At 41.5% G+C, this 27,138-nt stretch overlaps 1 protein-coding gene across 3 annotated transcripts in view; it reads left to right on the forward strand.

Annotated features, from left to right (window-relative positions):
• Positions 1-27,138, forward strand: part of EP300 (EP300 lysine acetyltransferase) — a 63,488-nt gene that overhangs the window by 19,223 nt on the left and 17,127 nt on the right. Inside the window, exons 3-20 of one of the 3 annotated variants that reach the window (XM_086479890.1) lie at positions 4,591-4,767; positions 6,942-7,203; positions 7,978-8,091; positions 8,868-9,104; positions 11,726-11,819; positions 12,149-12,283; positions 12,658-12,775; positions 13,285-13,459; positions 15,535-15,612; positions 16,396-16,505; positions 16,991-17,164; positions 18,237-18,677; positions 19,169-19,357; positions 20,318-20,474; positions 21,026-21,144; positions 22,358-22,597; positions 23,177-23,265; positions 25,666-25,746. In XM_086479890.1, coding sequence (XP_086336016.1) covers positions 4,591-4,767; positions 6,942-7,203; positions 7,978-8,091; positions 8,868-9,104; positions 11,726-11,819; positions 12,149-12,283; positions 12,658-12,775; positions 13,285-13,459; positions 15,535-15,612; positions 16,396-16,505; positions 16,991-17,164; positions 18,237-18,677; positions 19,169-19,357; positions 20,318-20,474; positions 21,026-21,144; positions 22,358-22,597; positions 23,177-23,265; positions 25,666-25,746 — 2,990 coding nt within the window. The remainder of the gene's footprint in view (positions 1-4,590; positions 4,768-6,941; positions 7,204-7,977; positions 8,092-8,867; positions 9,105-11,725; positions 11,820-12,148; positions 12,284-12,657; positions 12,776-13,284; positions 13,460-15,534; positions 15,613-16,395; positions 16,506-16,990; positions 17,165-18,236; positions 18,678-19,168; positions 19,358-20,317; positions 20,475-21,025; positions 21,145-22,357; positions 22,598-23,176; positions 23,266-25,665; positions 25,747-27,138) is intronic. The other 2 variants (XM_086479883.1, XM_086479898.1) reach the window with 2 other exon arrangements.

Consider the following 27,138-nt stretch of genomic DNA (forward strand, 5'->3'; position numbering starts at 1 on the left):
CTTCTGTGGTGAACCAAGGTGAAAAAATAGATAATTTCTTACTTTATCCCAGTGTAAGGGAGGAATGTGTTTGAGGGAGAGATGGAGCAGTAAAGACTTGTCTTGAGTCATAAGTTTCTGGGGTGGATAGGGGAGCGTCTTGCACAGATGGCAGTGAAATAATGGCAGTGTCTTGCAATAGGTATCTAAACCAGAATGCAGTCAAGTGCAAAGAATAGTGATTTATGATAGTCCTTGGAAAGAATGCGGCAGATACCACTGACAAAATTTTGTTAAGTTAGTTAAGTCTGGGTCCAGTAATGCTCTACCAGTCAGTAGAATGGCACTAGAAAACAATCTACAATTTATCAATTATACATTCTTGTTTTTAAAGAGCCAGCTGAAATATTTGATAAAACTTAACTTTCCAGTTTCAGGGAAGTTACTTAACTTTGACTTGTGAACATGTGGGTATGGAAAGATACTTGATGACACTAGTATGGTCTTAAACTATTGCATGCACTGCAGTTGCACTGATAGAGATACATAGCTGATACTGCAAATGTCGGATTATTTGGAAGAATATTTTTAACTTAATTCTATTTCTTTACTTCTCCATGCCTACATTTATCTTTGCAAATCTTAAAACTGGTCATTGTTCAATATTGTTGCTGATACCTAGTTGTCTTTCAAATATTAGACTGTCAGCGAAGCAGTTGTTTTTTTATAGAGAAACAGTAGAATATTTGTAATGTCTATGTGCATAGCTGTAACAGGTATTCCTCCCCAATTTGTACTCCCTAGTATCAACAGTAAAACTAGGAACAGAGTTAGTTACTTGACCTCCTTCCAAACTGAAGATGTGTGTGTTTCATGGCGTTAGAACAAAACTTGGGGCAATTCCCTCCACTTTTGTAGTTGCTCTTCTCAGATGGGGGGGTGTCTGAACAGCCCTACACCTTTACATGGTGAGAGGTGCACATCTTCCACCATTCTGGTAATGACAGCACCTGCTTCCATTGGAGGCGAGAAAGTCAAATTGTTTTCCACTGTGTATGTGGAAGGTATACCATTTGAGGTTATCTTTACTGTCTCTTAGCCATCAGTCATCATTTGCTGTTTCCCTTGTTTCCTGCTCCTCCCCTTTTTCCTTTCCTGATGTGGATTTCTGTATGCTCTTCCTTGTGTGCAAGTCCTTGCATGTGTGATGAAAGTAAGCTGAAGCTGTGAGGTGAGGAGGAAAAGCAACAGATGGAATGGATAAGAACAGAAATGGGAAGAGCACTGGAAGGAGGTGGTGGCCAGGAAGGAGTGAGTAGGGCTCATGCTGTCTGACTTGTAGCTGTGATTCAGCCATGTATGTTTTTGCATGGTATTGAGATGAAGCCTTGTACTTGTCTCATGCAGTGGTACTAACACCACCTTTCTTCTGCTGTTTCTTCTGCACTCAATTGTTTATCTGCCTCTCACTTCCAATAGATCATTAATATGATGATGAACTATATGTCAGTCTGGTTGTTTCCTATTGATAAAATTCTGCAGGATTATTTTTATCTTCCTTCTGCAGCCATGAGATCATCTGTTTCTTCCTGTTCAATGTTTTCTTTTATTAATTTTTCTCAACATGTCACAGCAAATGACCCGAGTGAGCTCCTGCTGCTTTTGCCAGGGTCAGAAAGCCACCTCGTGCCAGGTGAAGAATCTCCCAAATGACCCTTCTCTTGACTCGGTCTAGAGTTGCACGCACGTTGTTGGTGTCAGGTTAGTGGGTCTGTGATGGCAGGACCGGGGGCGTTGATGTGAGGTTCAGTTGTTGATCTAGCAGCTATCAGTCTCACCTGGACCAAGTGATGGCTGCTGATTTGTTCAAGGAGACCTTGAGGTATTTCTTAGCATCGTTCTTAGGTGTTGCTTGAGTCTGTGGCTTTTGGAGTCAGCTTGGCATGCTTGCCCTCCAGCCTGGCCTGTGCTGCTTTGGTCTTTGCCTCTGCTGTAGGCTGAGACAGGGAACTGAGGATTATCCCTGTTGCGAGCAGCTGGGCTGAGCTGGGCATGTAGTCTTCTGCTGCCAGGTCCCTGGGTACAGTGGGGTGGAGGAACCCAGCTTGGTGGAATGGATGATGGTTCTCAGCCCTAGGGAGAGTGGAGCCCTGTATTTCTGCTGTGGAGACAGACTTGCTTGAGGGGGCTGGTTTTGGACTCCAAACAGTGCCAATATCTCACACTTGAGAAGACATGAGAGATCTTTGTGCTGGGCCAGCTTGATAAGTACGTTTGAAAAAGCCAGATGCTTCACATAAAATTTGTGGCCAACTGTGTTGCAGATACAAAAGTTGATTGGTATGGTCAAACCTCACCCCTGAGCTTCGTTGGGAAGCTTCTATTTTGGGTGACACGGCAAAGGTGCTTTTTTTAAGTCTAGGTTTGGGTTTCCCCCCTGCAGTCAGGACAGAGCTAGCTCATCAGGCCACAGTTATTCTGAATCCTTTGGCATCAATGCGTGAAGTCCCCGGTTGTCTGAGTTGGGCATCTCAGTTTCTCCCTGTGACACCAAGGTGTGAAAATATGCCTCCAGCTTCAGCTTTGAGTTGTTTGGTTAGGTTGTTTTTTAAGAGTGATAGCAGCATAAGCTGCAGAGGTTATATTGGGGCATGTTAGTGATGGCCAACATAGTTGATGCTTTGGTGTACTCTCAGGTGTCAGCTAACTTTGGAGCTATGATTGTTAATGAAAACTTTGGTTAGAAATTTCTGGGGTGTACCTGCTTTCAAAACCTTTTCTGGAGCCATGTGGATCAGGCTTTCTTACAGGAAAACATACCTTGTTTTCTAAAGGAAATAATTCCCACTGTCAGGCCTTCAGTAAGCCTTGAACCTGTTGGTTACATTTGAGGCAGCAATGATGATGGGGAGGAGTTCTGAAAGTGTGTTTGCTGGCTCCTTACACTTTTCTTCTCCCTTTCACTTCTGCTCAACTTGCACATAAGATCTTATTAGTCTTCTGAGGGAGAGACAGGAAGGGTTTGAGTCTTACCTGTTCTATTTTTGCCAGCAGCTGGCTCATCGGTCACTGTATGTGTATTCATCGCAGTTGAGACATAGCAGATGTGGTGCCAAAAGAGAGGAAAGGAAGATTTTTTTTTTTTAGTTCAGCCTGATCATTGCATAGTTTATCTGCCATGTATAGAGATTCTCTTCATTGCTTTCTGATGTATTACTGCTGTGTGATTATGGTTATTGCTTGTATGTGGAGGAGGGGTGCTGTCCTCAAGGGAATCCACTTGTACATATCAGATGTCTAAAGTGGCAGATTCTTTAGTGAATTTTGTGTTACTTTTCCTGTAGCTTGGGTTTGATCCTGCTTTATTTTGTAAATGGAAGCTGAAAGCTATTTTAATGGATTGGCAGATGTTTCAACCTGAAAAAGGGAAGTTTTTGACTAATCACAAGTAATCTCTGGGCATGTAGGTTACTTCTCTGTGCAGGCTGGAGAAACTTGGTAAGGAGCAGAAACAAGGCATTTCTACTAGGGAAGCGCGCTTTGAGAATAAATGTAGGAGTGGCTGGAAACAAACCTACTGTAGGAGCAGTTTTTTGGATGCAGGAGAATGCCCAGATTTGAAACAAAAATCATCAAGGAGACTGAACATTAGTCAAATGTCAATGTGAGTTGAAACAATACAGCACGCTGAACTATTTTCATGCCTTTATTATTACAAGTTATGGCTCCTTGAAGATTCTGCCTGAGTAATGGTGAGAACTTGGTAATCTTAACAAAGATCTCAATTTTTTCCTGGTCCTCTATGGCTAGTTGTTTTGGTCCTAGAAGGCCAGATTTCCCATGAAAAATAGATTGGAATGCAAGGAATGGAAAAATGGTATATTCTGGTATGCTAAAACTGTTGAATATACATGTAGCTTGTGTGAAATACAAGTCTACTTCCCCTGTGGATGAATGGTTCATTAGATTTGTTTTGTTTGCAGAGTTCCTTCCTACAATCTCCTTTGACCTCTGGTACTGCTCCCTACAAACAAGTGACTGTGCCCGTGTAACTGTGTGTGTTTACCTGTGCCTATGGTGTTCTTAAATTGAAGATGGTTGTGTACTGAAAACGCAGATGTACGTTGTTACAGCTGTCTGGAGAGGAGCTGTGGGAGTGCTAACAGTTGGGTAGGAGGTTTTTGGGATGAACCCTGCTGATATGAATGAAGGTGGTATTTGTCTCCATTTGGAGTCTGCACAGATGCAGGGAGCAGAAAAATTCTTCCAGAGATGGGAGTTATATAGTCTGTTGTACAAATTTGTGATAGGGAAAGCTGAAATGAGAAATCTGTTAAATAAAATCTTCTATAAAGAAATAATCAGGCCAGTTCTGACCAGACTGACCTCAAAGGTTGGTGAGTTGGCTTTGCTGTGTTTATAGGAACTGTCTGGTTGAGGAGTGTTGTGTGAGTTGTGTGATGGGTAAATACGTGCACATAAATGAGCAGGAGAAGCATGTAGATCAGTATTGCATTGCAGCTGGCTCTTGCTTATCTGAAGTATTCATTTGCCTTTTACACTATGAACTTGAGCCATCTTACGTGAACATCTTACCATTTTAATTCCTAGATGGGAATGATGAGCAATCCCAGCCCTTATGGCCAGCCATATAGTCAGAATACTGGGCAGCAGATTGGAGCCAGTGGACTTGGGCCTCAGATGCAGAATAAAGCTGGACTGCAGAACAGCTTACCACAGTTTCCAATGGACAAGAAGCCAGTTCCTGGGGCAGGAATGCCTAACATGGTAAGTAAAATAAAAGATGCCTCTAGAAAATGTTGTAGTAGACTAAAGTGGAGCAATATGCTCTGGTGTTGCCCCATTATATGTTTTTGCAGCTGTCATACACAGTATGAATGCGTGCTCTGAATCTGCATGTAACACACTCGCTTCATCTCCTAAAAAGGCTGATGGGAAGGAGAGGGCTGAGTGCTTTCTCTGTTCATAAGCTGCACCTCCACTCTTTACCCTTCAGACCTTGTTAGCAGAGAAAATGAAGTGGAGCTTTACTGCCTGTTTGGACACCTGTTCTCCTCTCCCGTCCTTTCCTCTTGTGGTCAGTGTATTGGGCCCCTTCTCCTCAGTGTACATTTGTCTCGGGGATTGTTTTCCTGCTTATATTCACTGATGCTTTTGGGAGAGAGAATCATCCCTTCTCAAACAGGCGTTAGCTACAGTAGGGCTTAGGAGCCCCAGTTGTGTTCATTCCTGTTCTGAATTACATGAACACACACAACAGTCCTGATGCTGGACGTTCCATAGCAGTTATTGCTGTAGTAGCCCTGTTGCTTCCCCCTTCCCAACTTCCCCCACCTCTGTTATTGCAGCTGGCCTTCAAGAAAGAGAAAGTAAGAGTGATGGGAAAAGTGGATGGCCAAAAAGTGGTTGGCCCAATCTTATAAATCACAGGCCTTAACATTACTTGCCCTAGTTAAACTTAAAACTGGTGGCTGTTTGCTTCATTATTATAGAAGCTTAAATTGGTTAGGGGTATGACATGCAACATGTCCTGCCTTTTTTCCCCCTTACATCTTATTTTTTAATTTGGGAAACAAATTCACGTTTCTCATTACAGCTCATGTTTTTCCCTGCTTCAGATTCCACCCCCCACCCCCCCCCCCCCCAGGACGGTCAGTCTCTTGGTCTTAGTAACTGTTGCTGAAAAAACATCTCCTGGTAAATTTTGTACGTTTGGATTAAAAAGAGCTCAATCCTGTGAGTTCTATTTTTTTTTTTTTTTTTAAGTTGAGCATGAAGTATTGGAAGTCTAGCAAACCAGTTGGTTGTATGAACCAATAAAGAAGCAGCCCAAAGTTGCTGTTCCAGAACCCCAGCTGTCAAGCTTGTGTTCAGTGCAGGGTATATAACACTTTTGAAGCTGAACTGCTACCCAGCTGAACCTAGGAATGAAAAGTTGCTGCTGTCTCAGTTGTTGTTCAGAGTGACAGACTGCAAACAAGGCAGTTACGGTCTTATTGGAACATAGACAGACCCTGAGGGGACTGAGTAATTGGTGAAGTCTCCTTGTAAAATGAAAGGTTAATACTAGTATTGAAGAGCTACGGGAGAAATGGGGTTTAGGAATGCAAGTAGCCAAGCTCTAAAAATCTGGAGATCTCCAGAGACATACTCTAAAACCCTCTGTGAAGAGTCTGTTAGAAACTGAAGACTGTTGAACTGAAGTGATACAAGCGATATAAAGTCCCTGAGCCTTTCTTCTTTGCTGAGTACTCCTCAAAGGTCGCCTGGAAGAAATATTAAAAAGTCTGAAGAAATAAAGCGAAGTAGTATGAGATGTTGCCATACTTGACATTGGTTCTGTGGCATGTGTTGTCCTGAAGTTGTGCTTCATCTCTAGCAGAGTCTAGGAGATGCTTGTTTTGGATGCCTGTGTGCAAGTTTCCCGGTGGAAAAAGGTTCCCTGAACTTCCCCTTTATTCTCCTTTTCTAGGAATAGTCAAATTGAGGCACCTTATACTGATGTAGAGGGAAAACTCTATTCACTCTGACAGGTGTTTTCTTCTGTTAATGCAAGAATTGTGGATGCAACTTTCTAGCCTCCAAAATAAGGGGGAGATTTGAGGTCTAAGTGCTATTAATATTTTCTGGTTGGTCTAGCACTGTAAATTAATCTGTGAGCATGTGCAAAGTTCTGATGGTCTTTGATAAGGCAAGGGCTAGGACTAGGAGAGTGCTACGGGTAAAAAATGGTGGCTGACAAGAGAATTATTGCCAGGACTGTGGCTAAGGGGTATATTTGATGAGAGTCGTCCAGAACTACAGATAGGTAGGCTGTTCCCTTAATCACAGAATGTAGTAGTTGTTTCTCTTCTTTGATTTTGTTGTTGTTGTTTACTTGCTGAATGGATTACTCTCAAAAATAGATCTATTTCTAGGAATTTCCTTTTCATCTTCTCTAGGGCCAGCAGCAGGCTCCTCAAGTTCAGCAAGCTGGGATGGGGCCAGCAGCTTCTCAAGGAATGGGGTCTGGAGCACCTACAGCAGATCCAGAAAAACGTAAACTCATTCAGCAGCAACTAGTTCTCCTCTTACACGCTCACAAGTGTCAGCGGCGAGAACAGGCCAACGGGGAGGTGCGACAGTGCAACCTCCCTCACTGCCGAACCATGAAGAATGTCCTGAACCACATGACACATTGTCAAGCTGGCAAATCTTGCCAGGGTAAGTGGAGGAGTGGTTATATAGATGCAGTCAACACTTGCAGGATGAGAAAGGCTCCTATAAAGAGATGGAGAACTAGTGGGTGGCTTGGGAAGTAGAATTTTTTTTGACCTGTCTGTCCCCTTAAGAATGGAAGTCATAAACTTCTTCTGAACCTTTAAAGTTTAGTCAAGTTAGAGGGGACAAGATAGCACAAGGAGATGAGTGAAGATATTTGGATTAACTTTGTAACTCACTGTAAGATCTTTTGGATGCTGCCTTCTGATAAGGGTAGACTGAAAGCAGGAATCTCAAGTAGGAGTCTACCTGTCTTTCTTAAACAGAAGAGAAATATCAAGCAGTGACTAGCTGGGAATGAAGGTGCTACTGGCACTGGTGGACTCTTAGTCTATCCTAGAAGCCAGGGAAACTGTATGCTACCTTTTTGGTAGCCGAGGCTCATCTGGGTTGTGCCAATTGCTGGAATCTCAATTGCTTGGTACAGTCTGCCTGATGCCTGATGTATGTCATGTTATCCATCGAGCCAGGGAGACATAGGCTTGGGTGTATAACATAGAGCTTTCAAGTAAACTTTAGTTGAGCCGGTAATACTTGAAGAAATCTAGATACGTTTTCAGGGCTAGTTAGTGCTGAACATATTTCAAGTAATACTTTACTGTGGTGATGTACGTGCATGCCCTGAGAGAAATAGTTGCTCCCTGCCCAGTTTATGTTGACCGTGTGGTGATACTGGCAATAGTTTGTAAAAGTTTTTCATGTCCCTCCCTTTCTCAGTGGCACATTGCGCGTCTTCCCGACAAATCATCTCGCACTGGAAGAATTGTACAAGACATGACTGTCCTGTATGTTTGCCTCTCAAAAATGCTGGGGACAAAAGAAATCAACAATGTAAGTCTACTGGGGAATTTTGTGTAGTGGATGAACCGTAAAATGCATGTTCAGCGTTAAACTTTCTTGCATTATGATGGTGTTCTTGAACTCAGGAACATGTAATGTGATTTTTTTCTTTTGCTTTAGAGTTGCAGGGTATTCTTCTGTCTCTGATAGCTAGCGTTTACAGGAGCTTTGTAACTGTATGGGATTCTCCTAGCAGGAGAGTGGTACACATGAACAAGTCATAGGTGTCTCAACCAAATGATTGGCTTTTCACTACCACCTCTTCCAGCTGACCAGATGTACGTGCACACAGAGGGTTGTGTCATTTTGGCCCTGATGATATTTGGTTCTGGTGTTTCAGATCCTTCATCCTTTGTTTGCATTGGATGTCTCTTCCCCTTCCTCTTTGTGTCCTCTTAGTCTTCCTGCAAAAATCTTCGGCAAGATATTTGTCATGGTTACCTGTACTTTTTTCTCCTTTCTTAATGTTACTTTGGGCTCTTCTCATGACTAAGGTGAGCTATTTCTTATAACAGATATGTGCTAGATACTTAGAGTGGGATTTCTTCTCAGCAGCTCAAAGGAAAATGTTGGAAAGGCTGGTTGGGTCAAAACTTGCCTCCCTGTTTCATGACAGGTTTTCCAGACCTGGCCTCTTCTCTGCATGCTCCTAGAAGGAGATGTTTTAGTTCTGAACAGACAGTGCACTCTTTTTGTTCTTTCCTTGTTCTCATGTACCTCTTCGACTACCTCCTGCTGTCCTTATTAACTTGGTGTGTCTCTTCCAGCGCTGCTGGGCGGAGCTGCAGTAGGACTTGCAAATTCTGGCTCCGTGGGCGTGGGACAGCAGACAACACCTAGCATAAACACCACCAGTCAGATAGACCCCAGCTCCATCGAAAGAGCCTACGCAGCCCTTGGACTGACCTATCAAGGGAACCAGATGCAGACACAGCCCCAGGCTCAAGTGAAGAATCAGCAACAAGGACAGTCACCGCAGGGTCTGCGCCCTATGAATCCTATGAGTAAGTTTATCTGTTAGTGTTAAAATACAAACGACAGGCAATATCTAATGCAAATTTTCTTAACCTGCTAGCTTAATACTGCTAGTTAATTTGCAAAAGGTATGGATTTGCAGTATTTTAGACTTGAGATAGCAAGCTACTCTGTGGAACAGGAACATTAGTGGGCCCGGAGGCCTTCCCTGGGAAGAGCATTCTATTTGGAAAAATGATTTTTTTTTTTTGAGAAGCAGTTTTCCAAAGCATTTTATTTAATGTCGTTTTGTAGCTTTATAACTGTACTGTAATGAAAGTTTCAGGCTTATTAGGAGTTTTTCATTGGAAATGCATGCATTGGACTGTGTGTGTTCAAGTGTACTTCCTTGTCGTTCAGACTGCAGCATTTTACACTTGTATCTCAGATATGTAAAAGTAATAAATAACAGACTTTGTCTGAATCCTGTCATGTGGACTCATGTAACTGTAAATTGTCTGGGTGGCATATTGCAAAATCACAGAAGGCTACAGAAGAATTTTGATTTAAAGTGTAATTAATTCTAACCCGGCTATCATTGGTGTCAAAGGAAGTAATCTTTAACCATCGAATCTGAAATTGATAGTTTGAGATAGCATCACAGGAATTTGTCTTGCCCCCAGCTCTTTGCTTGAGTTGATTAAGTAGAGGGATTTTGGTTTTTGGGGGGTGGGTGTTTGTTTTTGGTTTTTAAATGGAAAAGAAAGTGGAGCTGGTAGAGATTTATTACAAGCTTGTATGGGATTGCAGTGATCCTGCCTATATGCCCCATGACAAGCTTGTGTACGGAACGAGTGCTGTGTATGCCCAGGAATTCTGTGGAGAAGGACCTGAGAGACTGCAGAGGAAAGTAGCAGTTGGTTGCAGGCTGCAGTTTGATGGACTGTTTCTGCAGCAAAGGACATGCTACTCCTGAGTTACTTGGGAAAATACTGTTGGGTAGAGCTGACTTGTTAATGAGATGACCAGTCCTCATAGGTTGCATGCGATGTGTATGCTGCTAAAACTTTGCCTTCCAGCATGTAAAGCCTTTTTTTAAAAAAAAGGCAGGGAGGACAAGACCTGAGAGCTTAGTCTTAAAACAATTAGATTAAAATAATATGGTTTTCTACTGTGCATTAGAGTGTTTTACAAATAGATGAATTTCTAGAAGCTGTAAAATGTTATAGTGAGGGCCTTGGAAGGAATGTCACCCATTTTTCTGAAGCAAAACGGTTCTCTGTTTTGTTTTGGTGGTTTTAAATGTATTTATTTATAGACACAGAGTTTGGCCTGTGCATTCTTATTGGGCACTCCTTGTAGCACTGATAAGAAAATCCAATGAGATGAGGTTGCAAAAGCTCTTGGAGAGTGGAGAACTGAAGCTTAATGTAGAAAGGGCAAGCATGGGAAGTGTAGACTTCTGATTGTTGTTTCGTTATTAGGAACAGGTGGCTAAGGAGGGAATTACAACAGGTGAGGTAGGAATTGTCAGGTCATAGTCTACATGACAACAGGGCTAGGTTAGGAGAAACAGCAGGATTTGGTGAGGATTGTGATGTGAAAAGACACAGTCCTAAGTAGATTAAACAAATGGTTGGTTTTGGCATTTGAAAAGGGAGAATTAAGGCAAAGGTTGACAACTGTCTTCTACACCAGCTTGCTCTCAGATGGCAAAGTGAATTTGGGAAGGAGAAGAAAGTGACTAAGGGAAGGGAGGCTGGAGGCAGCTTTATGAAAAGACTGTTAAACACTTGGTTGTGATATTAGAGGTATGTATTAGGCTTCATGTACTTAATTTCAGTGAATTTCTCCTGTATGTGGCGTCTAATTTTGCTTAACATACAGATTCTGTAGGATTCGGATGTCCTAAATACATGTGAAGTTTGGTAATAGCTTTCATGCTACTCTCAACTTCACAAAGGGATCTAGGATATATTCAGAAGCTCCAGACAGAAATATGCTGCATTTTTCTTCACTGTTTGAGTCTTAACTGTAGTGTGTGAAGAAAATAAGTACTTTTTTGTGATGATTGAGATCTGCTGTGATTCAGAAAAGCAGGTTTTGGTACGTAACAAATTACTAGAGGTTTTTGCTGCAAAGGATTGTCAGATTTTCTTTCTTAGTATAAACATAGGAGTTAGTTGTAGGATCCTTAAGTATGGAGGTGGTAAGAGGGAACCTTGTTGGATGTAGATGGTAGCTGATGTTTTAAGTTTTTTGAAGCCTTTGTGAATATATATCCTAAGCCCCTGAGTGACAGAAAACCCCAATTGCTTCTAAACAAAAAAAAAAAAACTGAAGGGGTTAGTAATGCTGAATCTTTATTTTGGGTGTCACAAAAAAGGACTCTGGCACTTAACGTTTGCAGCAAATTGAAATTGTGTTTGTTGAGAAGTTCAGGAAGATGTACAGAGGAGTAATGTGGCGTGATGCTTCACTTGGAGGTCACCCACTGTTGTGCCTTAGGCTTTATAAGTTTGTGAAAGGAAGAGGCTAGAGAGAGCAGGTAATTAAAACTCCCTTTGCAAAAGTGAAAGTACTTGAAAGTCTAGACGCTTGTTATTGCCGGGTGATTACTGCTTTTACACAGTAAATGGGCTGTTCATTTAAGAATACTTCTGTTTTCTAGGTACAAATCCAATGGGAGTGAATGGAGGAGTAGGGGTTCAAACCCCTAATCTGCTGCCTGACTCAATGTTACATTCAACCATGAATTCTCAGAAGTAAGTTGAACTATTCTTTGCACCCCAGTGATTTTGTTTTGATCTCATGGCACTTCTTGCATAAACAGTGGGGTAAATGCCATTGGCTATCTCTCCCTTTGGATTTTGTAGCTTTTGTTGCAGTTTTTCAAATCCTTGGGTAGGACAGCATGTACTCTTCCATGGCATTGTTTTGGTGTTTGTGCAGCTATTTCTGCAGAGTTTGTCCATTGATTAGGGAATGGCTGAACTAGCACTTTGTCCTAACGTTATTCTAAAAGAGGCTATGACTGTAAGATGACTAAGCTTGGGCTAGACTTTTGCCCTCAATTCTTGCTCTGTTTTTGAAGCCCCATGATGAGTGAAAGCACCAACGTTGCCGGTTTGGGAGCCATGCCAACAGCTCAACCATCCAATACAGGAATTCGAAAGCAGTGGCATGAAGACATTACTCAGGATCTCCGAAACCACCTAGTTCATAAATTGTGAGTAGCTGGTAGCAAAACAATCTCCTGTTACGTGAGTTGCTGCCTCTGAGGTGTGTATGTGGGGTAGGAGGAAGCCTGGCTTCCAAAACCAGGGGGTCGGGGAATGCATCTTGTCAGGGTGTGTGAGAAAGGAAAGCGGAAGCCCGAAAGATGGAGCTGCATCTGCTGTTTTGGGGCTGCTGTATTGGAAGCTTCCCACTCTGTCCTCAAGACGTCTACACGGGGGCAGTGTCCCCCAGGAGCAGTAGCAGTGCTGCAGGCTGTTGGAAGATTTCCTTGCTGCTTTCTGTTCAGACCTCTGGGGTCAGTGCTGATGTCCCCACCTGGGGACATCCTATTCACTTGCTTTTGGGTTTTTTCCTCCCCTTCAGAGTCCAAGCCATATTTCCTACTCCTGACCCTGCAGCACTGAAGGATCGGCGTATGGAGAATCTGGTGGCATATGCTCGGAAGGTGGAAGGGGATATGTATGAATCGGCAAACAGCAGGGTGAGACGCCGTCCTCTGTCATCCAGTCGTGTGTATGTCTGCCTTGGTCCCATAGGGACTGGGGAGGAAGAGGAGTGAAAGCTCAGATGAGACTCCCAGGCTGAGGAAGCGTGTGCTCAGGGGTTGCTGGCTGGGGCTTAGGAACCAGCCAGCTGCAGGCTTCTGCCTGGGTGTGCTGGGAGTTGGAGTGGTGCCTGTCGCGGTGTGTTGTGCCTGAGGCTTCTCGAGGTTCCCTGAAGGTGGTGTGAAGCTCTTCACTGTGATTCTCCCAAAGAATTGTTGGGCAGGAGAAGAGGAATGTCCGGTGTTGCTCTAATGGTTGCCAGCAGTGCCCCTTTCTGCCCTGCTTTCTGCCTGGCAGCCCCTGCAAAGGGAGAGCCACCCCCACCCAAGCCAAAACATGTGTGTGGAAGGCTGCTTTGCAAGCTTGGATCACCGGGATCTGTTGCTGCTTTGCTTAGTGTGTGTGTGTGTCATCTCCTTTCCTGACTTGTATTCTTCCCCAACAGGCAGAGTACTATCACTTGCTAGCGGAGAAGATCTATAAGATTCAGAAGGAGTTGGAGGAGAAACGAAGAACCAGGCTGCAGAAACAAAACATGATCCCAAATGCTCCCGGCATGCCACAGGCTCCCATGAATCAAGGGCCCAACATGGGACAGCCCCAGCCAGGAATGTCTGCAAGTAAGGACAGTTGGGTTACTGACTACCTGGTGCAGGGGAATCCTGTACTGTCATTTTGATAGGCTGATGATCATTTTGCCCTTCTTGTTTCACAGGTACCTGTCTTGCTTAAAATTAAACAGAACTTTCTCCTCTTTGTTCAGAAATACTTGCAAAATCTTTGCGTATGTGTTTGTTAATGACCATAGATTAACTAAAAGCATTTAGTCTTCTGAACAAATTGAGATATTGTAGACCTTTATGCTTGCTTTGAGGGTGGAGGAAATGGAGATTAAGTTGCACCCTTAACGTTGTAGAACTTCAGTCTCATTAAGTTCACCTCTAGAATTAATTGATTTAAAGATAGCTTCAGTTACTAGAAGAGAAATATGTTTTCATAATATTCAGTTGTGTGCTGTTTAAAATGATCATCACTATTATTGTTGTTGCTAAGCAGAGGGTATGATGATTGGAGTGCTTAAGTATTTATGCCTCTGAAAGTTTAGATAGTCCTTGTTCTGTGCCACGTTTCTTTTTCGGACAAATGGCCTTTCCAGCCTGCAATGAAAACCAGATTTCACATTTTTCCCCATGCAGCTGTCTTCTATTTCACAGTAGGTCTGTTACTTGAATTGACCTTCCTAATGCTAAGCAGATTATTATTAGATTCCCTGCTAACTATACATTTGTGTATTAGAATAAAATTTACTTCAGACAGAAGCTAATTATCAAAACTGTCATGCTGCTAAAGAGTGTAATGTCTCTTTACAACACTAGGAAGGGACAAGGTGCTGTAGGCTGCCAGATATCTAGTATATTTTTGTTTGGGTAACAGATAAAAACAGGTAACACATTCTTGTGGGTGATACTTCATGTTAGAAAGTGGAGAGAGACATCTGCTGACATTGTCATCTTGTATTTCCAGTTAAGTCCTGTAAATAATTGAAATAGAGGATTTAAAACTGTACATTTCTTTAATAAAATTGCGTCCCATACTCTGATTTAGCTGTAAAAGAGAACTAGTATTTTTTAAGTACTTGAGCCACAGTCTGCTTTAAGACTCTTTTTCCTCTGTGATTCTGGACTGACAGCTCTGGAGACTGAAATACTCCTTCGTAAAACTAAGTGCAGTAGTTCTGCAAACATACTTTCTCGAGTGTTGCCCTTCCCCCCCACATGACACACTCTTCCCTGGAGCTTCCTTCTCAGAAGAAAAGAATTTTTCTCCTTGCTTCTTTCAGTCTTGCATGTTCTGGGATACTTAACAGTTACGAATGGAGTTTTTAAGACACCTCATGGAAACAGATGTATAGCTGTCAGCAACACTGTAATAGTTGTCTGAGAAGATAGCATCAAAATTTGAATTAGTCAACTGAGGAGACAAAAAACTTCCTTTTTTTTCCCTAACACTGCAGAAAGATCCAGTAGCTCCAGACATGTGCTCAAGACTCATCTGAGTTCTTTCTCCCACTTAAATTTGAATGCATCTTGGTAAATCCAGTTCTGGGTCTTTTTATGCTTGAAGTCAGAATAGGATTTACCAAGATACATTACCAAGGTCCAAGACAGATTCTTAAAGGTTGATGCTGTGACTTTATTTGCTATAACTTCTGTAGGAAGTTGATCCTCAGGAGCAGATGTGACATTTTTGGTTATTCATCATGTACTCCAGTAGTTCTCAAACTTCAGAGCTTTGATAAATACTCTATTGAACTATATGGTTTTCATAGTGTTTTAAACCTAGAGGTGCAGTAACAGTGTAGGTTGATCTGTAGAAGTTCTTGTGGTCTGGAATGTTCATGAGCTACTGAGTTTGTCATTGTACCTCAATAACATACTTCAAATTTGTTCTCAGTTTCTGAAAGCTGACTCTTAGAGGATATTTTTGTCAATGGGACATGCTTATATTTTCAAGGAAGTTTTTGGGTTTGCTTCACACTTTGAGGACTCCTCAAGAGTGTTTAGACTTACTGGACTGTGTCCACACAATTTATTTTTTTTATTTACACATGGGTTTTTGTATGTAGTTCTCACAAATGTTTGGTGGATAAAACCTGGTGGTCTTCATAATCTTATTCCAATGTCTTTTTTCCCAGATGGTCCTCTTCCTGACCCAACCCTGATACGAGCCAATGTGCCAAACCAGATGATGAATCGTATGCAGGCACAGCCAGGTAAATATTTGAACAAAATTTGCTACTGTGATTTTGTGTAACAGTGACATAACTATATGTATTATATAGATGTAAAAAACTATATACCCCTCTCTAGTAGTGTTTCATGATCTTGTGACTTTAAGAGCTGCACATTAGCTGCTTGCTTTGTTAAATAAAGAACTTGATGCTTTTTGAACTCTTCTGATCATGTGAACCCTGGATGGTGGGGTCAGTCAAACATGGTAGGCCTAGTCAGCTTAGATGAAGACGTATTGGTGGCAGAGAGAAGATACTGAGAGTTATCGCTCAGAAGGAAGGGGGCAGAACTATTGTTATATTCAGTAAGTATTGTAGCCAACATACAAAGTACTTAAGGAAGTGAAGATACAGTTTGGGGTTCAATAAATGAATTTCTAATATGTACTTAAGGTAATGCAACTTGCTGTAGAAAGCTGATCTTCAGCAGTGGATGTGACACTTCATTATTTATCATGTACTCCCGTAGCTCCCAAACTTCAGAGCTTTGATAATGGTTAGTGGAAACAAGTCTTTCCGGGGGGGGGAAAACTAATCTGTATTCCGAAGGAGTATAGTAGCTTGGACAATTTATATTTAAAATTATTCCATGTAACAAGTTGATAGAAGGAAATATATCCTTTATAGTATTACATCCTTGAAAACTGGTTGCTAGAAAACGAAATTAGGATGAAACTGACAGCATTTCGTATCCAAATGTTGAATGGTGCTCAAAGGAGAATTCAAGCCTTTGTTTATAAGTGTGTTTTTGGCACAAATGCACAGGAATGAATCAGTTTGGCCAGATGAACATGCAGCTGTCGCCAATGGGACCCCGGCAAACCCCTCCTCTTCAGCACCCTGGACAGCTAAGCCAGGCTGGGGCCATGAACCAGGTCAGTGCGCCTTCCTCCAGGGCCTTGAGCTCGCAGGTTTGCTTCTGTTAGCTGTAGTTTCCTTAAAATAAATAGAAGAAATCTAAGAAATCAAGCACTACTTCTTCATTCTCTCGACCCTTTAGTTCCACCTTTTGCATCTTCCACTGAAAGATTTGTCTGGTCTATGGTAAGCCTTTAGATCTTGGTGGTAACAATTGCCTAAAAATTAAGTAAGTTTAAGTGGCTTTTAGTGTGCTGTTGCATCCTTAAAACAAACAACAAAAATAAATCTGAGGTCACAGTCCCAATCTGAGATCAATATTATTTTCCTTGGCTCACAAGCAAAATGATCGTAATTTCTGTCTTTTGAGAGGAAGTATAAGCAGGCTTACCATATTGTGTCCTACAGATAATCGTCAAGTATCAATTTCTGCAACAAGATAAATCAGGGTGGGTTTTTTTGTAAAATCTTACGGAAGTGTACGCACATTGTGTGAAATGAGTTCCTTTCTTTTCAACAGATGGGATTTCCTTCACGTATGCAGCAACCAGGAGTTGGCCAGCCTTCTGGTCAGAATCAGTTTCTACAACAGACCCAGTTCCCTGCTTCTTCCCCAGGAATGAATACAGCGAACATGCCTATGACTCAGCCTGGCAATCAGACACCAGTTTCTCAAGTAAGTTTCTGGTTTCTGGAAGTGGTGTCAGTGGGCTCTGTCATATACTGGTTTCTTTGTTCGGTTTGTAGTAATGGAGAGCAACTTGTTTTCTCAAGATGCTTTTGAAATTCTAGTCAACCAAATTCATTTGTTGAGACTCTGCATTTTCCTGATGTAGCACTGGGAATAGCAAGGGTGAAACATTGTTGGCTTGTTCTTAGGCTTAAGTTTAAGTGTGAGAGAGGAATTTTTTTTAAGTTTCTTTTTATGGCGCAAAGATGCAATTGTTACTCAGCATGCCGTAGTTAAGAATTCTTGCTGAAGAGCAAAGCAGCAGAGCCTGAGAAATTAAAGGATGGTGGAGTTAGTTGTAAAAAGGCATGTCTATCCAGGACAGTTATTTGTTGCTGCCTTTGGGGGAATAGTAGGGTTATCACTACTAAAGATCTGAACTTACAGTTTGGCAGTTTCCTTTCTGTCCTTTCCCTCTCCCTTTTCAGCAAGAACCTTTCAGGCCAGGAAGAAGTAGGGAACGTCAGTTTGCTTCTCGTTGATGCTTCTTCCTAGTTTGCAGGCAAGATTATTGTGGAGTGACAGCTTCTTTCCTTGACCGATACAATTTTTTTTTGTAATCTCATAATGGTACAGTTACAACTGTACTTATTTGTGATGATAAATTCGGTTTCTAGTCTTGGGGGTGGGGGCATGGGCACAATAATTGTATCTGAATGCAATCTTTCACTGTGGTGCATTGTCCCATATTCAGGATGTACAAAGCTGCAGTTTTAGAAAGAAACGTTTTGCGAACTGGCAGCGTAGGTGTGCCATTCTTTAAATATATTGACAAGTTATTCTATTGAAACTTCTCTTTTAGAGCTGAATAAATTGTAAAACAGCTTTATGTTCATGTGGAGCAAAATAAATCAAATAGACCACTTCTCCTTTTGAAATAGAGTTTTAAAAAACTAAACAGATAGTTGGTCCCATTTTTAAAAGTATGCCAGTAACTGTGGGAAAGCAGCTATTTGACAGTAATTTCTCTCGCTTTTCTATTTTAAGTCCTTGCAAATGTGTACTTGTTTTCCCGCAGGCACAAATGACCAGCGCTTCCTGTCCTGTGAATTCTCCTGCAATGGCTCCAGGTTCTCAAGGGAGTCACATTCACTGCCCACCTCTTCCACAGCCTCCCATGCACCGAAACTCTCCTTCTCCAGTACCCAGCCGAACCCCAACACCTCACCACACGCCCCCAGGCTTGGGATCACAGCAGCAGCAGGCATCAGCAGCTGCCACTACTGCCCCCACACCGACTCCTCAGGCAATGCCACCTGGACCACAGTCGCAAACTATGCACCCCCCTCAAAGGCAGACTCCAACGCCTCCTCAGGCACAGCTGCCTCCACAAGTCCAGCCTCCAGTTCCAGTTACTCCTTCTGCAGAGCAACAGCAACAACCCTTGTCACAGCAGAGCACGACTGCATCTGTTCCCACACCAACAGCACCACTGCAGCCTCAGCACCCCACAACACCTGTAAGGAAATACTTTAATTGTGCTTTCCCTGCAAATGTTCAAGTGTACGGTTTAATTTTCAGATGGTCTTTTATTTTTGTGCAAGTCTGTGATAATGGAGGTGGTTCCTGCCATGTTTAATATCAAAATAGGGGTCTGTTTTGCAGATCTGGTGTTTCCAGAGAAGGAGTATTTTTCAGAATTCTAGTGCATGTTTTGAAATTCATTGTGAAACACAGATGAGATCTTTAGTTATGTCTACATATGCATAGTGGTGGTGTATGATAGGGAAACAGTATGTAATTTTCTGTATACTAGGCCTTCCAGTGCATGTTTGTTGCATGTTTTTCTATAGTTGGAGTTGTGTGGCAGTATGTTCTTCAGGTGAAGAGAGTAGAAGGACTAGAGTGCATTTAAACTTAGTGGAAGCATACTATAGATAAAACATGGTTTAGAGAAAGGAAAATAAGTTTATTAGAAGCATGTTTGTAATGTGTGTCTTGTTGCCTCAGCTATCACAGCCAGCCGTAAGCATTGATGGACAGGTATCCAACCCCCCATCCACCAGCAGCATGGAGGTGAACTCTCAGCAGACTGTTCCAGAACAGCAGCAGCCACCCTTGCAGGAGGTGAAAATGGATATTAAAACAGATGAAGGGGAACCAGAACAAACAGACGTGCAAATGGAGGAGAAATCTGAGGTGAGATTGTCAGCCAGTTGTTGAGTAGAGTATCTTTTAGTGCTGCGAGATGCTTTCTGTCTCCATGCAAGCCGTTCCTTCCAGAGTTCCTTGAGAGCTGTAGGTGCTACCTGCTGATGCTGTTTCGATGTTCTCTTCCTCTACTTCTTCCTAAAGAAGGGTCTCTGTTTTCTGGTGAGATGGTGGTAGAAGCCAGTGGCCACAGGAAGGACAACACTAATGTGGTTGCAGCTGTGAGGCTTTTTGGTAAATGCCAGTGTAAGAGGGTGCTCGGGTCAGTCCTTCAGATGTTATTGGCAGCTGTTAAATGTTAGAATAGCAGATATTAGGATGAGAGGAGATGGCCTCAAGTTGTGCTAGGAGAAGTTTAGATTGGATACTTGGAGAAATTTCTTCACTGAAAGGGTTATTGAGCATTGAAACAGGCTGCCCAGGGAAGTGGTGGAGTCACCATCCTTGGAGGTATTTAAAAGACATGTGGATGTGGTGCTTAGGGACGTGGTTTAGTGGTGGACTTGGCAGTGCTGGGTTAATGGTTGGACTCAATGATCTAAAGGTCTTTTCCAACCTAAACGGTGCTGTGTTTCTATATTTATGTGATGGGCTGCTTTGCTGGGCTCTGACAACTTGTCACTGAGGACAGCTAGCAGTGTGGCTGCCATAGAGTCATCCTGGCAGCCCCAGTATACAGGAGGCTGTCAGACCTGCCTGAAGAGCTGGATGAGTTCCTGTTTGTCTACTTGCAGCTCAGAACAGGTTAGCAGCTCATCATTGCTGCTACTGCAGTGTTTAAAGATGTGTTCTAGCCCATCTGCTTGAGTTTTAGGCAAGTTTTGACTACAAAGTAGGTAGCCTTAATCCTAGGGAATGGTGGTGGGCAGGATGGCAGGTAGATTTAAGGGACAGAAATGTGGATGGGCGACTTCACAGGAGACTGACAAGCTCCAAACTACTTTCCAGGTTAAAGTAGAACCAGTCATGGAGGAATGTAAACCAGAACCAATGGAGCAAGAAGAGAAGAAATCAGAAGTGAAGACTGAAGTACCAGAGGGGGAAGAAAGACCTACTACTCCAGCTACTCAGTCTTCTCCAGCAGCTGGGCAGTCTAAGAAAAAAAGTAAGCAGGAACACTGTTTTGACTGAAATTCACTGCATCTCCCTAGAGAAATCTTCAGGGGGGGAAAAAACCTGAGCTTTCTTTTTTGGTACTCAGTAGGCTTATACAGATTGTTCTTTTTGGGTTTTAGACAAAAAATATCTAATAATACGTGTGCTTGTAATTGGCTTTGGTCAAGTTCTTTAAGGCTTTAGTATAAGACATTAAGCCATAGTAGAATTGTCAGTACAATGGAGATTTGAAATGCTCCTCGGTTACATTTTCTGGATAAGGTTTGGTTTTTTTGGGACCTCGGAGAGGGGCCGTATCTGGAATGTAAACCAGCTCTATTAAATATAGTAATGTCTTTCTATGATAAAAAGAAGATTCTCTTTAATATTTTGGCCATCTCCTTGTGTCCAGGTGATCATTTTGACATCCTCCTCAGAATTCAGCGTTGTAGAGGATAAACAAGCCATGCTAAGTCTTTTTCTGTCGACCTTACATTTTCCAGCAGGTTTCTTCCTTACAGCTGTTTCTGCTATCTTTCTAACATTGATTGTTTTTCAAAGTTTTCAAGCCAGAAGAGTTGCGGCAGGCGCTTATGCCAACACTGGAGGCACTTTACCGTCAGGATCCAGAGTCTCTTCCGTTTCGACAGCCTGTGGATCCCCAACTGCTAGGAATTCCTGTGAGTGTCTTGGCACGATACTTTCCTGGCTTTAATTCAAACCTACTATATTATGACATACCTGTTTGAGAACAGCTTAAGTCTGTCTTGTTAACATTTTAATTAGCTTAGCCAGTGGAAGGTACGTCTAATTTAGGAAAGTTTGTTTTTTCAAAAGTTTGGTTCAGTGCTTTTTGATAAGTAAGCAGGTATACCACACATTGAAGTGATTACCGACAGATCCCCAGTGCTGTGTGGAATTTTTATGGATGTTGCTTCACGTTGTGATGCTTCTGTTGCTGAATTCTGTAGCTGTTTCTCGTACATAAAACTTGGCTGAATATGTGGGAAATTAAGCAGATCGAGACTACTTAATGTAAATCCATCAATGATTATTAATCTATTATAAGCAAGGAAGAAGCTGTTCAAGTTAGTTTTTATTTACGTAGAATTTTCTGCTTGTTTTGGAATTGTCTTCAGAAGACATTACTGTCCTTCAAGGATCTGTGTTTTAATCTCTCTGGATTTGACCACACATGTTTATGATTTAGACACAAATATGTACATAGAAGTCCCACTTAACTGCTTAATCCCACTTTTTTGCCTGAAAGATTTTTTTTGGTTGGTTTTGGTGTGGGTTTTTTTTTTTTAGATAGATACTACAGAAATTTAATGCCTTCTGGCATAAATATTGCTAATATTCTTTAATAAGCTCTCAATTGGCTGTCATGTTCTGGTGACTTGTGTGGAAGCAGTCCCATAACTGATGGGGGGGATTGGAAAAAGGCATTTTTGGAGGAGACATGATATCTTTTATCGTCTAATAAAGGTACTTCTTTTTGCTTCTTAGGTTGTCTGGTCTACTAAAAACAGTCACTTTCTATTAATGCTGTTGTGTATATCCTGAGATCACAGTGGCTGCAAAAACATTGCCGTTTCCTACTTTTTGTAATAATTGTTTTACTGATTAAAATTAAGAGTGGCTTTATTTCATCAGGAGTAGAAGAGCAATAGAGCCTGAGAAATAAAGGAATAATGAAAAGAAAGCACTGGGGAGTGATGTGGTATTGCTGAGAGACTTCGTTGTATGTCACAAGCAGTTTGACAATCCAGTCAGGGAGGAACCTGTTTTTCTTGATGTACTGCAGAAGAATTTATATGCTGAGAATGCACATGCTGTCATGTCACAACGTAGTTCTGTAGTAGCGTTTTGATACGCTTTGTATTCTTGCAGGATTATTTTGATATAGTGAAGAACCCCATGGACCTTTCCACTATCAAGAGGAAGCTAGACACGGGACAGTATCAGGAACCGTGGCAATATGTAGATGACATCTGGCTCATGTTCAATAATGCCTGGCTGTATAACCGCAAAACATCCCGGGTATATAAGTACTGTTCCAAACTGGCAGAGGTGTTTGAGCAAGAAATTGATCCAGTTATGCAGAGCCTTGGTTATTGCTGTGGAAGAAAGGTAAGAAAAGAAATATTTTTTGTTTTCTGCTTGCTTTCTGGTATTGAAGCAGGAAAAATAAGGCAGTTGCAGTTGTTAGCAGTTATGGTGTGTCAAGATTTTTGAAAGTTTACCAGAATTTAGCAATCCTGAGTAATCTGATTTTGAGGTTTTTATGGACCTTCTAATTCTATCTGGTGCTTAAATCATTTGTATATATTGAACTATTTGTATATAAGCCCTTGGGGGGGAAAAAGTCAGTAGTCAAAGGCTTATTTTGATTAGGGTGAACCCTTTTGCTATTGCAAATTAAACAGATGTATTTTTATTGCTGCGGAAGACGTGCTGTCTATTTCACTGTATATTGAGGCTGTGTACTTCCATTATCTTGTTTTGATATGCTTTCCATCTTTGGAGAAGAGCTAACTTGAGAAAAAGAGCCTACTGAACATTTTTTGTGACTAGCACTTCGTACACTTATTGTACTGTGAGATCTGTGCACAGAATAAGGTAGAAGTGATCGTTGTCTGGGTCACACTTGCTTCCCATGGAGAGCAAGTGCAAACGCATACGAGTACTAAGACTCATTCCTCTTTGCAGTTGGAGTTCTCGCCACAGACTTTGTGTTGCTATGGCAAACAGCTATGCACAATCCCTCGAGATGCCACTTACTACAGTTACCAGAACAGGTAGGAAAACTCACTTGGTGCGGTTTTGCGCATGCTGCAATCAATCTGTTAAAGGCGTGCATGTATTTACGTATACACCCTCTTTATATGTGTACTCCTTTGTGTTTAAGATAAAAATTTGCTGGAAGTGCCCTCGAATAGTTTACTTTGTGTGCTAATGACTTCTTTCTGCAGAAGTTCACTGCAGCCTTTGCTCTTTCTCTTTTGTTTGCAGAAACGTGATGTTTTATTTATTTTTTTACCCTGCAGTTAATCAAATCATCTGTTATCTACAAATCATGTATAGAAGTCTGTTGTCTTTGCTTCCTACTATGCAGCAGTATTTTTCATGCAGAACAGAGTAAACTATGCAGCAAGTATTTTGGTACTCATAATACTTATTATGCTTGGCAAGTCTTTGTTTTTGTCATAGTGTTAACACTGAAGAGCAAACTTATTTTTGTGGTGCAAATGTTCATTGGACGAAGTTTCCTTACGGGAGTTGCCTTGCAGTAGCTACGAGCAACTTCTGTAAAGTGCTGTCACATCTACAGCTCTTCTGAAATTTTTTTTTTTCTTTTTACTTGGAGTTTAGTAAAGGATTTAAACCTATTTGACTTCTGAAAGAGGGTTTCTTGCTAGGCATCTCTTTGCCAATTGGCAAAGTGAGGTAGGAAGAAGCAGGAAATACACGCTTTAATACTACGATATTCACTGGCCTGTCACAGAATGCGCCTGTTAGAGCAGAGGGCTGGTTACCTCCAAACTGCGTCTCCTCCATCAATTTAGTTCCTGCTCTGTGTTTTTTCCAACACCTTAAACAAACAAACAAAAAAACCCTGAAAAACAAAACCACTAAGGCTTTTACCTGAAAGTCAAGAAGATTTTGCAAGAGCTGTAGTTTTCTTAAGCACCTGGTCAGGTGAAAGCAGCCAAAGAGGTACAGGAGTTATATCTTACCTTCTTAGGCTTCATAAAGGTTTATAGCAAGTGAATGGAGGTTGTTAGGAGCAAAGAAGTAGAAAATAGTCTTATAGTATCCCATAATAACTATTGTAGTTTTAGACTTATGATACGAAAAGCTCTACACCATATATCTTTATCTATGGGCAAGCACTAGATGGACCAGACAAGTATTGTTCAAAAATCTGACATGCTTTACTTGTTTTCAGACATTAGAAGGGAATGTTTGCACTATAACAAGTACATACACGTGACTTGTAAATTATATTATATACATGCATGCATATGTGTCTGTAGACTGAAACGGACAACTCCAGAAGTACTGTTCTCTGCATTTTCTTAGATGAAAACTGTGAGAGAGGGTTGAGACCTGTCTTTTTAGCCTAGCAGCTGCTATAGTGTTGGTTTCTGTGGCTTTATAATAAACTTGTTTGAATTTTCTTTTATTTTTATTTTTAGATGTCTTGTGCACTCAATTAACATGCTTTAGTAATGGAGAGGCCACAGTTGTAGAACATTCTTGAGGGCTGGGGTAGAATCTTGAATTAATCGCTATTTTATTCAAGTGTAAATGAAATCTTTCTCTGTAATGCTTGCTGTATTGATGCTAGACTGTTTTACACTCAAACTGGGCTATGGCAGAATCATATCAATGTAGAGGATTATATGTGTAGTTAATGTTAGGTATTTGGTTAACATGCAGTTTGACAGTTCTATAATCAATGTCTGTAAGATTTTTGAGGATAGATTTTATTGTTCTAGAAGCTTCTGATGTTTAGCTTTCCCTTTCAACTGGGAGAGAATCCTGTGGCCTTTCAGCATTTATACATTTAAGATGGAAGACTATCCCTCTTCCATTGATCTTCTGCAGATCCTCCTGCCAACAGAACTGCTGTGCTAATGTAGAAGTCAGAGTAGCAGTTCTTCCTTCCTTCTGCTCTTTCCCCTTTCTCATTTTAATTCTTTGCTGTACGTGGCATGGATTATTAAAATGAAGAGGGTATGGGTATGCTAAAATGGAATACTCTTGTTTAATTTGCTTTAATCATTTGCTGCTTGTGAACCCATTTGAGAGATTTAATGCTAATCTGTGCTTTGCCTTGGCTTTCTGCTTTGTGTTGTCTTGTCCTGCTTCTATGTTTTTGGTTTTGTCCTGCAAACCCCCATTTAATTGTTGTTCGTGTGTGTGTTTATTTTTTTATTTCTCCTTCATGCTTGTCATTGTCTGCACTTGGCTTTGATTGCGCAAAAAAAAAAAACCAAACCAAAAAAACAAACCAACCAAACACAATGTGGGGCCCATAAATCTGCATCATTGAATATCCTTGTCGCCGTTGATGACCTGCTCTCTGCTCCTGTCCCTTCCTTGGCCTGCTGTGATTGGTGGCTCCGTTGCTTGACTTGGGCTGTGTTGTGTGGACGGAGCAGTTCACCCAAATATGGCCTTCTTGCTGACAGGTATCATTTCTGTGAGAAGTGCTTCAACGAAATCCAAGGGGAGAGCGTTTCTCTGGGAGATGACCCATCACAACCTCAAACGTGAGTTTTTTTGTGTTTGCCTGGGCTGTGCATTCATAAGTTGTGTCATGGTCTGTAATGTTTTTCTCAAAGGGAAGGAGTTCAGTTTTAGGTAACCCTTGCTGTTTGTGGGCTAGTAGAAGGTGTACCAGATATGCTTCATAAGACTGGACTTGTGCAGTAGATTTTTTTTCGTTAAAATCTGGACTGACTGAACTGTAGTGGAAAATAAGCACTTAGCGCTTAAAATAGCAACTATACCAACAGAGGGGAAAGAAGAGAATCTTTTTTTTTTTTCCTGAAAAAAATACGAAAGTATTCTACTGCAGAAAAATAACCATGTCTGCAGGCAGGTAGGTGACAGACATAGTTTGAAATAGTCAAATGTAGCATTCTGTTCGTAGACTGGCTATGCTATTAAACTTGTATTCAACCTCAGATTGTTCTTCGTCCAAATCAGAAGCAGGCAACCTCCTTTGGCCATACAAATATTTTACTGTTGGAGTGCCATCTGCTTATGAGAAATGCTGTGCAGTTATTGAGAAGATCACGATAAAAGGCTGTGCATGCATTTAGTTGCCTTTTCCAGGCTGGTGGCAAGCTGTTGTGACAGTCTTTCATTCTGCTGTACCTTCCTCGCACCTCCCCTCGAAAGATCTTGAAACAGAATTTTGGAAGACCAAGGAAGCCCTTGAGTCACAAATGAGTGCAGAGCAGTTACTCTTTGGGCTGTTGAAGAAGGCTCTTCGGGGGAGGGCTTTGCAGGAACACTGCAGATAGAAGCAAGTGAGGAACTTAGGAAAGTCTGAAGCTAGGGGGAGAGTTGTCGAAGTGGTAATTGGACAAACTGAGTTAGCTTTCATTGAAAGCAGAAGTCTTTAGCAGTGCGTTACCAAATTCTGTTTGCTCTGGTGGATGTATCTAGAACAGTAGCAAAAGAATCCATTGGGGCTTGGGAGGATGTAAGAGTACATCTGCCTTTCTGGAAGAAAAAAGGGAAAAATAATGTTCATATGCTGGTCAATACAATGGGCCACGTCCCTGTGGATGGTATGAATTACTATTCTAGTAGAAGCAAAGACACAGGGTTTAATCAATATTGTCCAGTTTTGTTAATACGAGATGTGGGATATGAAGTACTTTATGTATGTAGATACTTGTTTCTCTCATATATGTTAAATCTGAGTATAAATAAACATCACATATATTCATGTTTATATATACACTTTTGCTTAGCTATTGAGCAAGTACAGTCTTTCTCATACATGTAAGTTGGAATGGTTTGCCATAAACCTTTGAGTCAGGGTAGAAGGCAGCATAGAGTGCTTCTGATTTTTACGCTAGACTTGGAAACACAGATGCTGGATACAAATTTTTTTTTTCCAATAACGAAAACAATCAAAAGCTCTTTGA

This window comes from Leptosomus discolor, chromosome 1 (genome assembly GCF_034619465.1).
Source record: "Leptosomus discolor isolate bLepDis1 chromosome 1, bLepDis1.hap2, whole genome shotgun sequence".
NCBI lineage: Eukaryota > Metazoa > Chordata > Aves > Leptosomiformes > Leptosomidae > Leptosomus > Leptosomus discolor.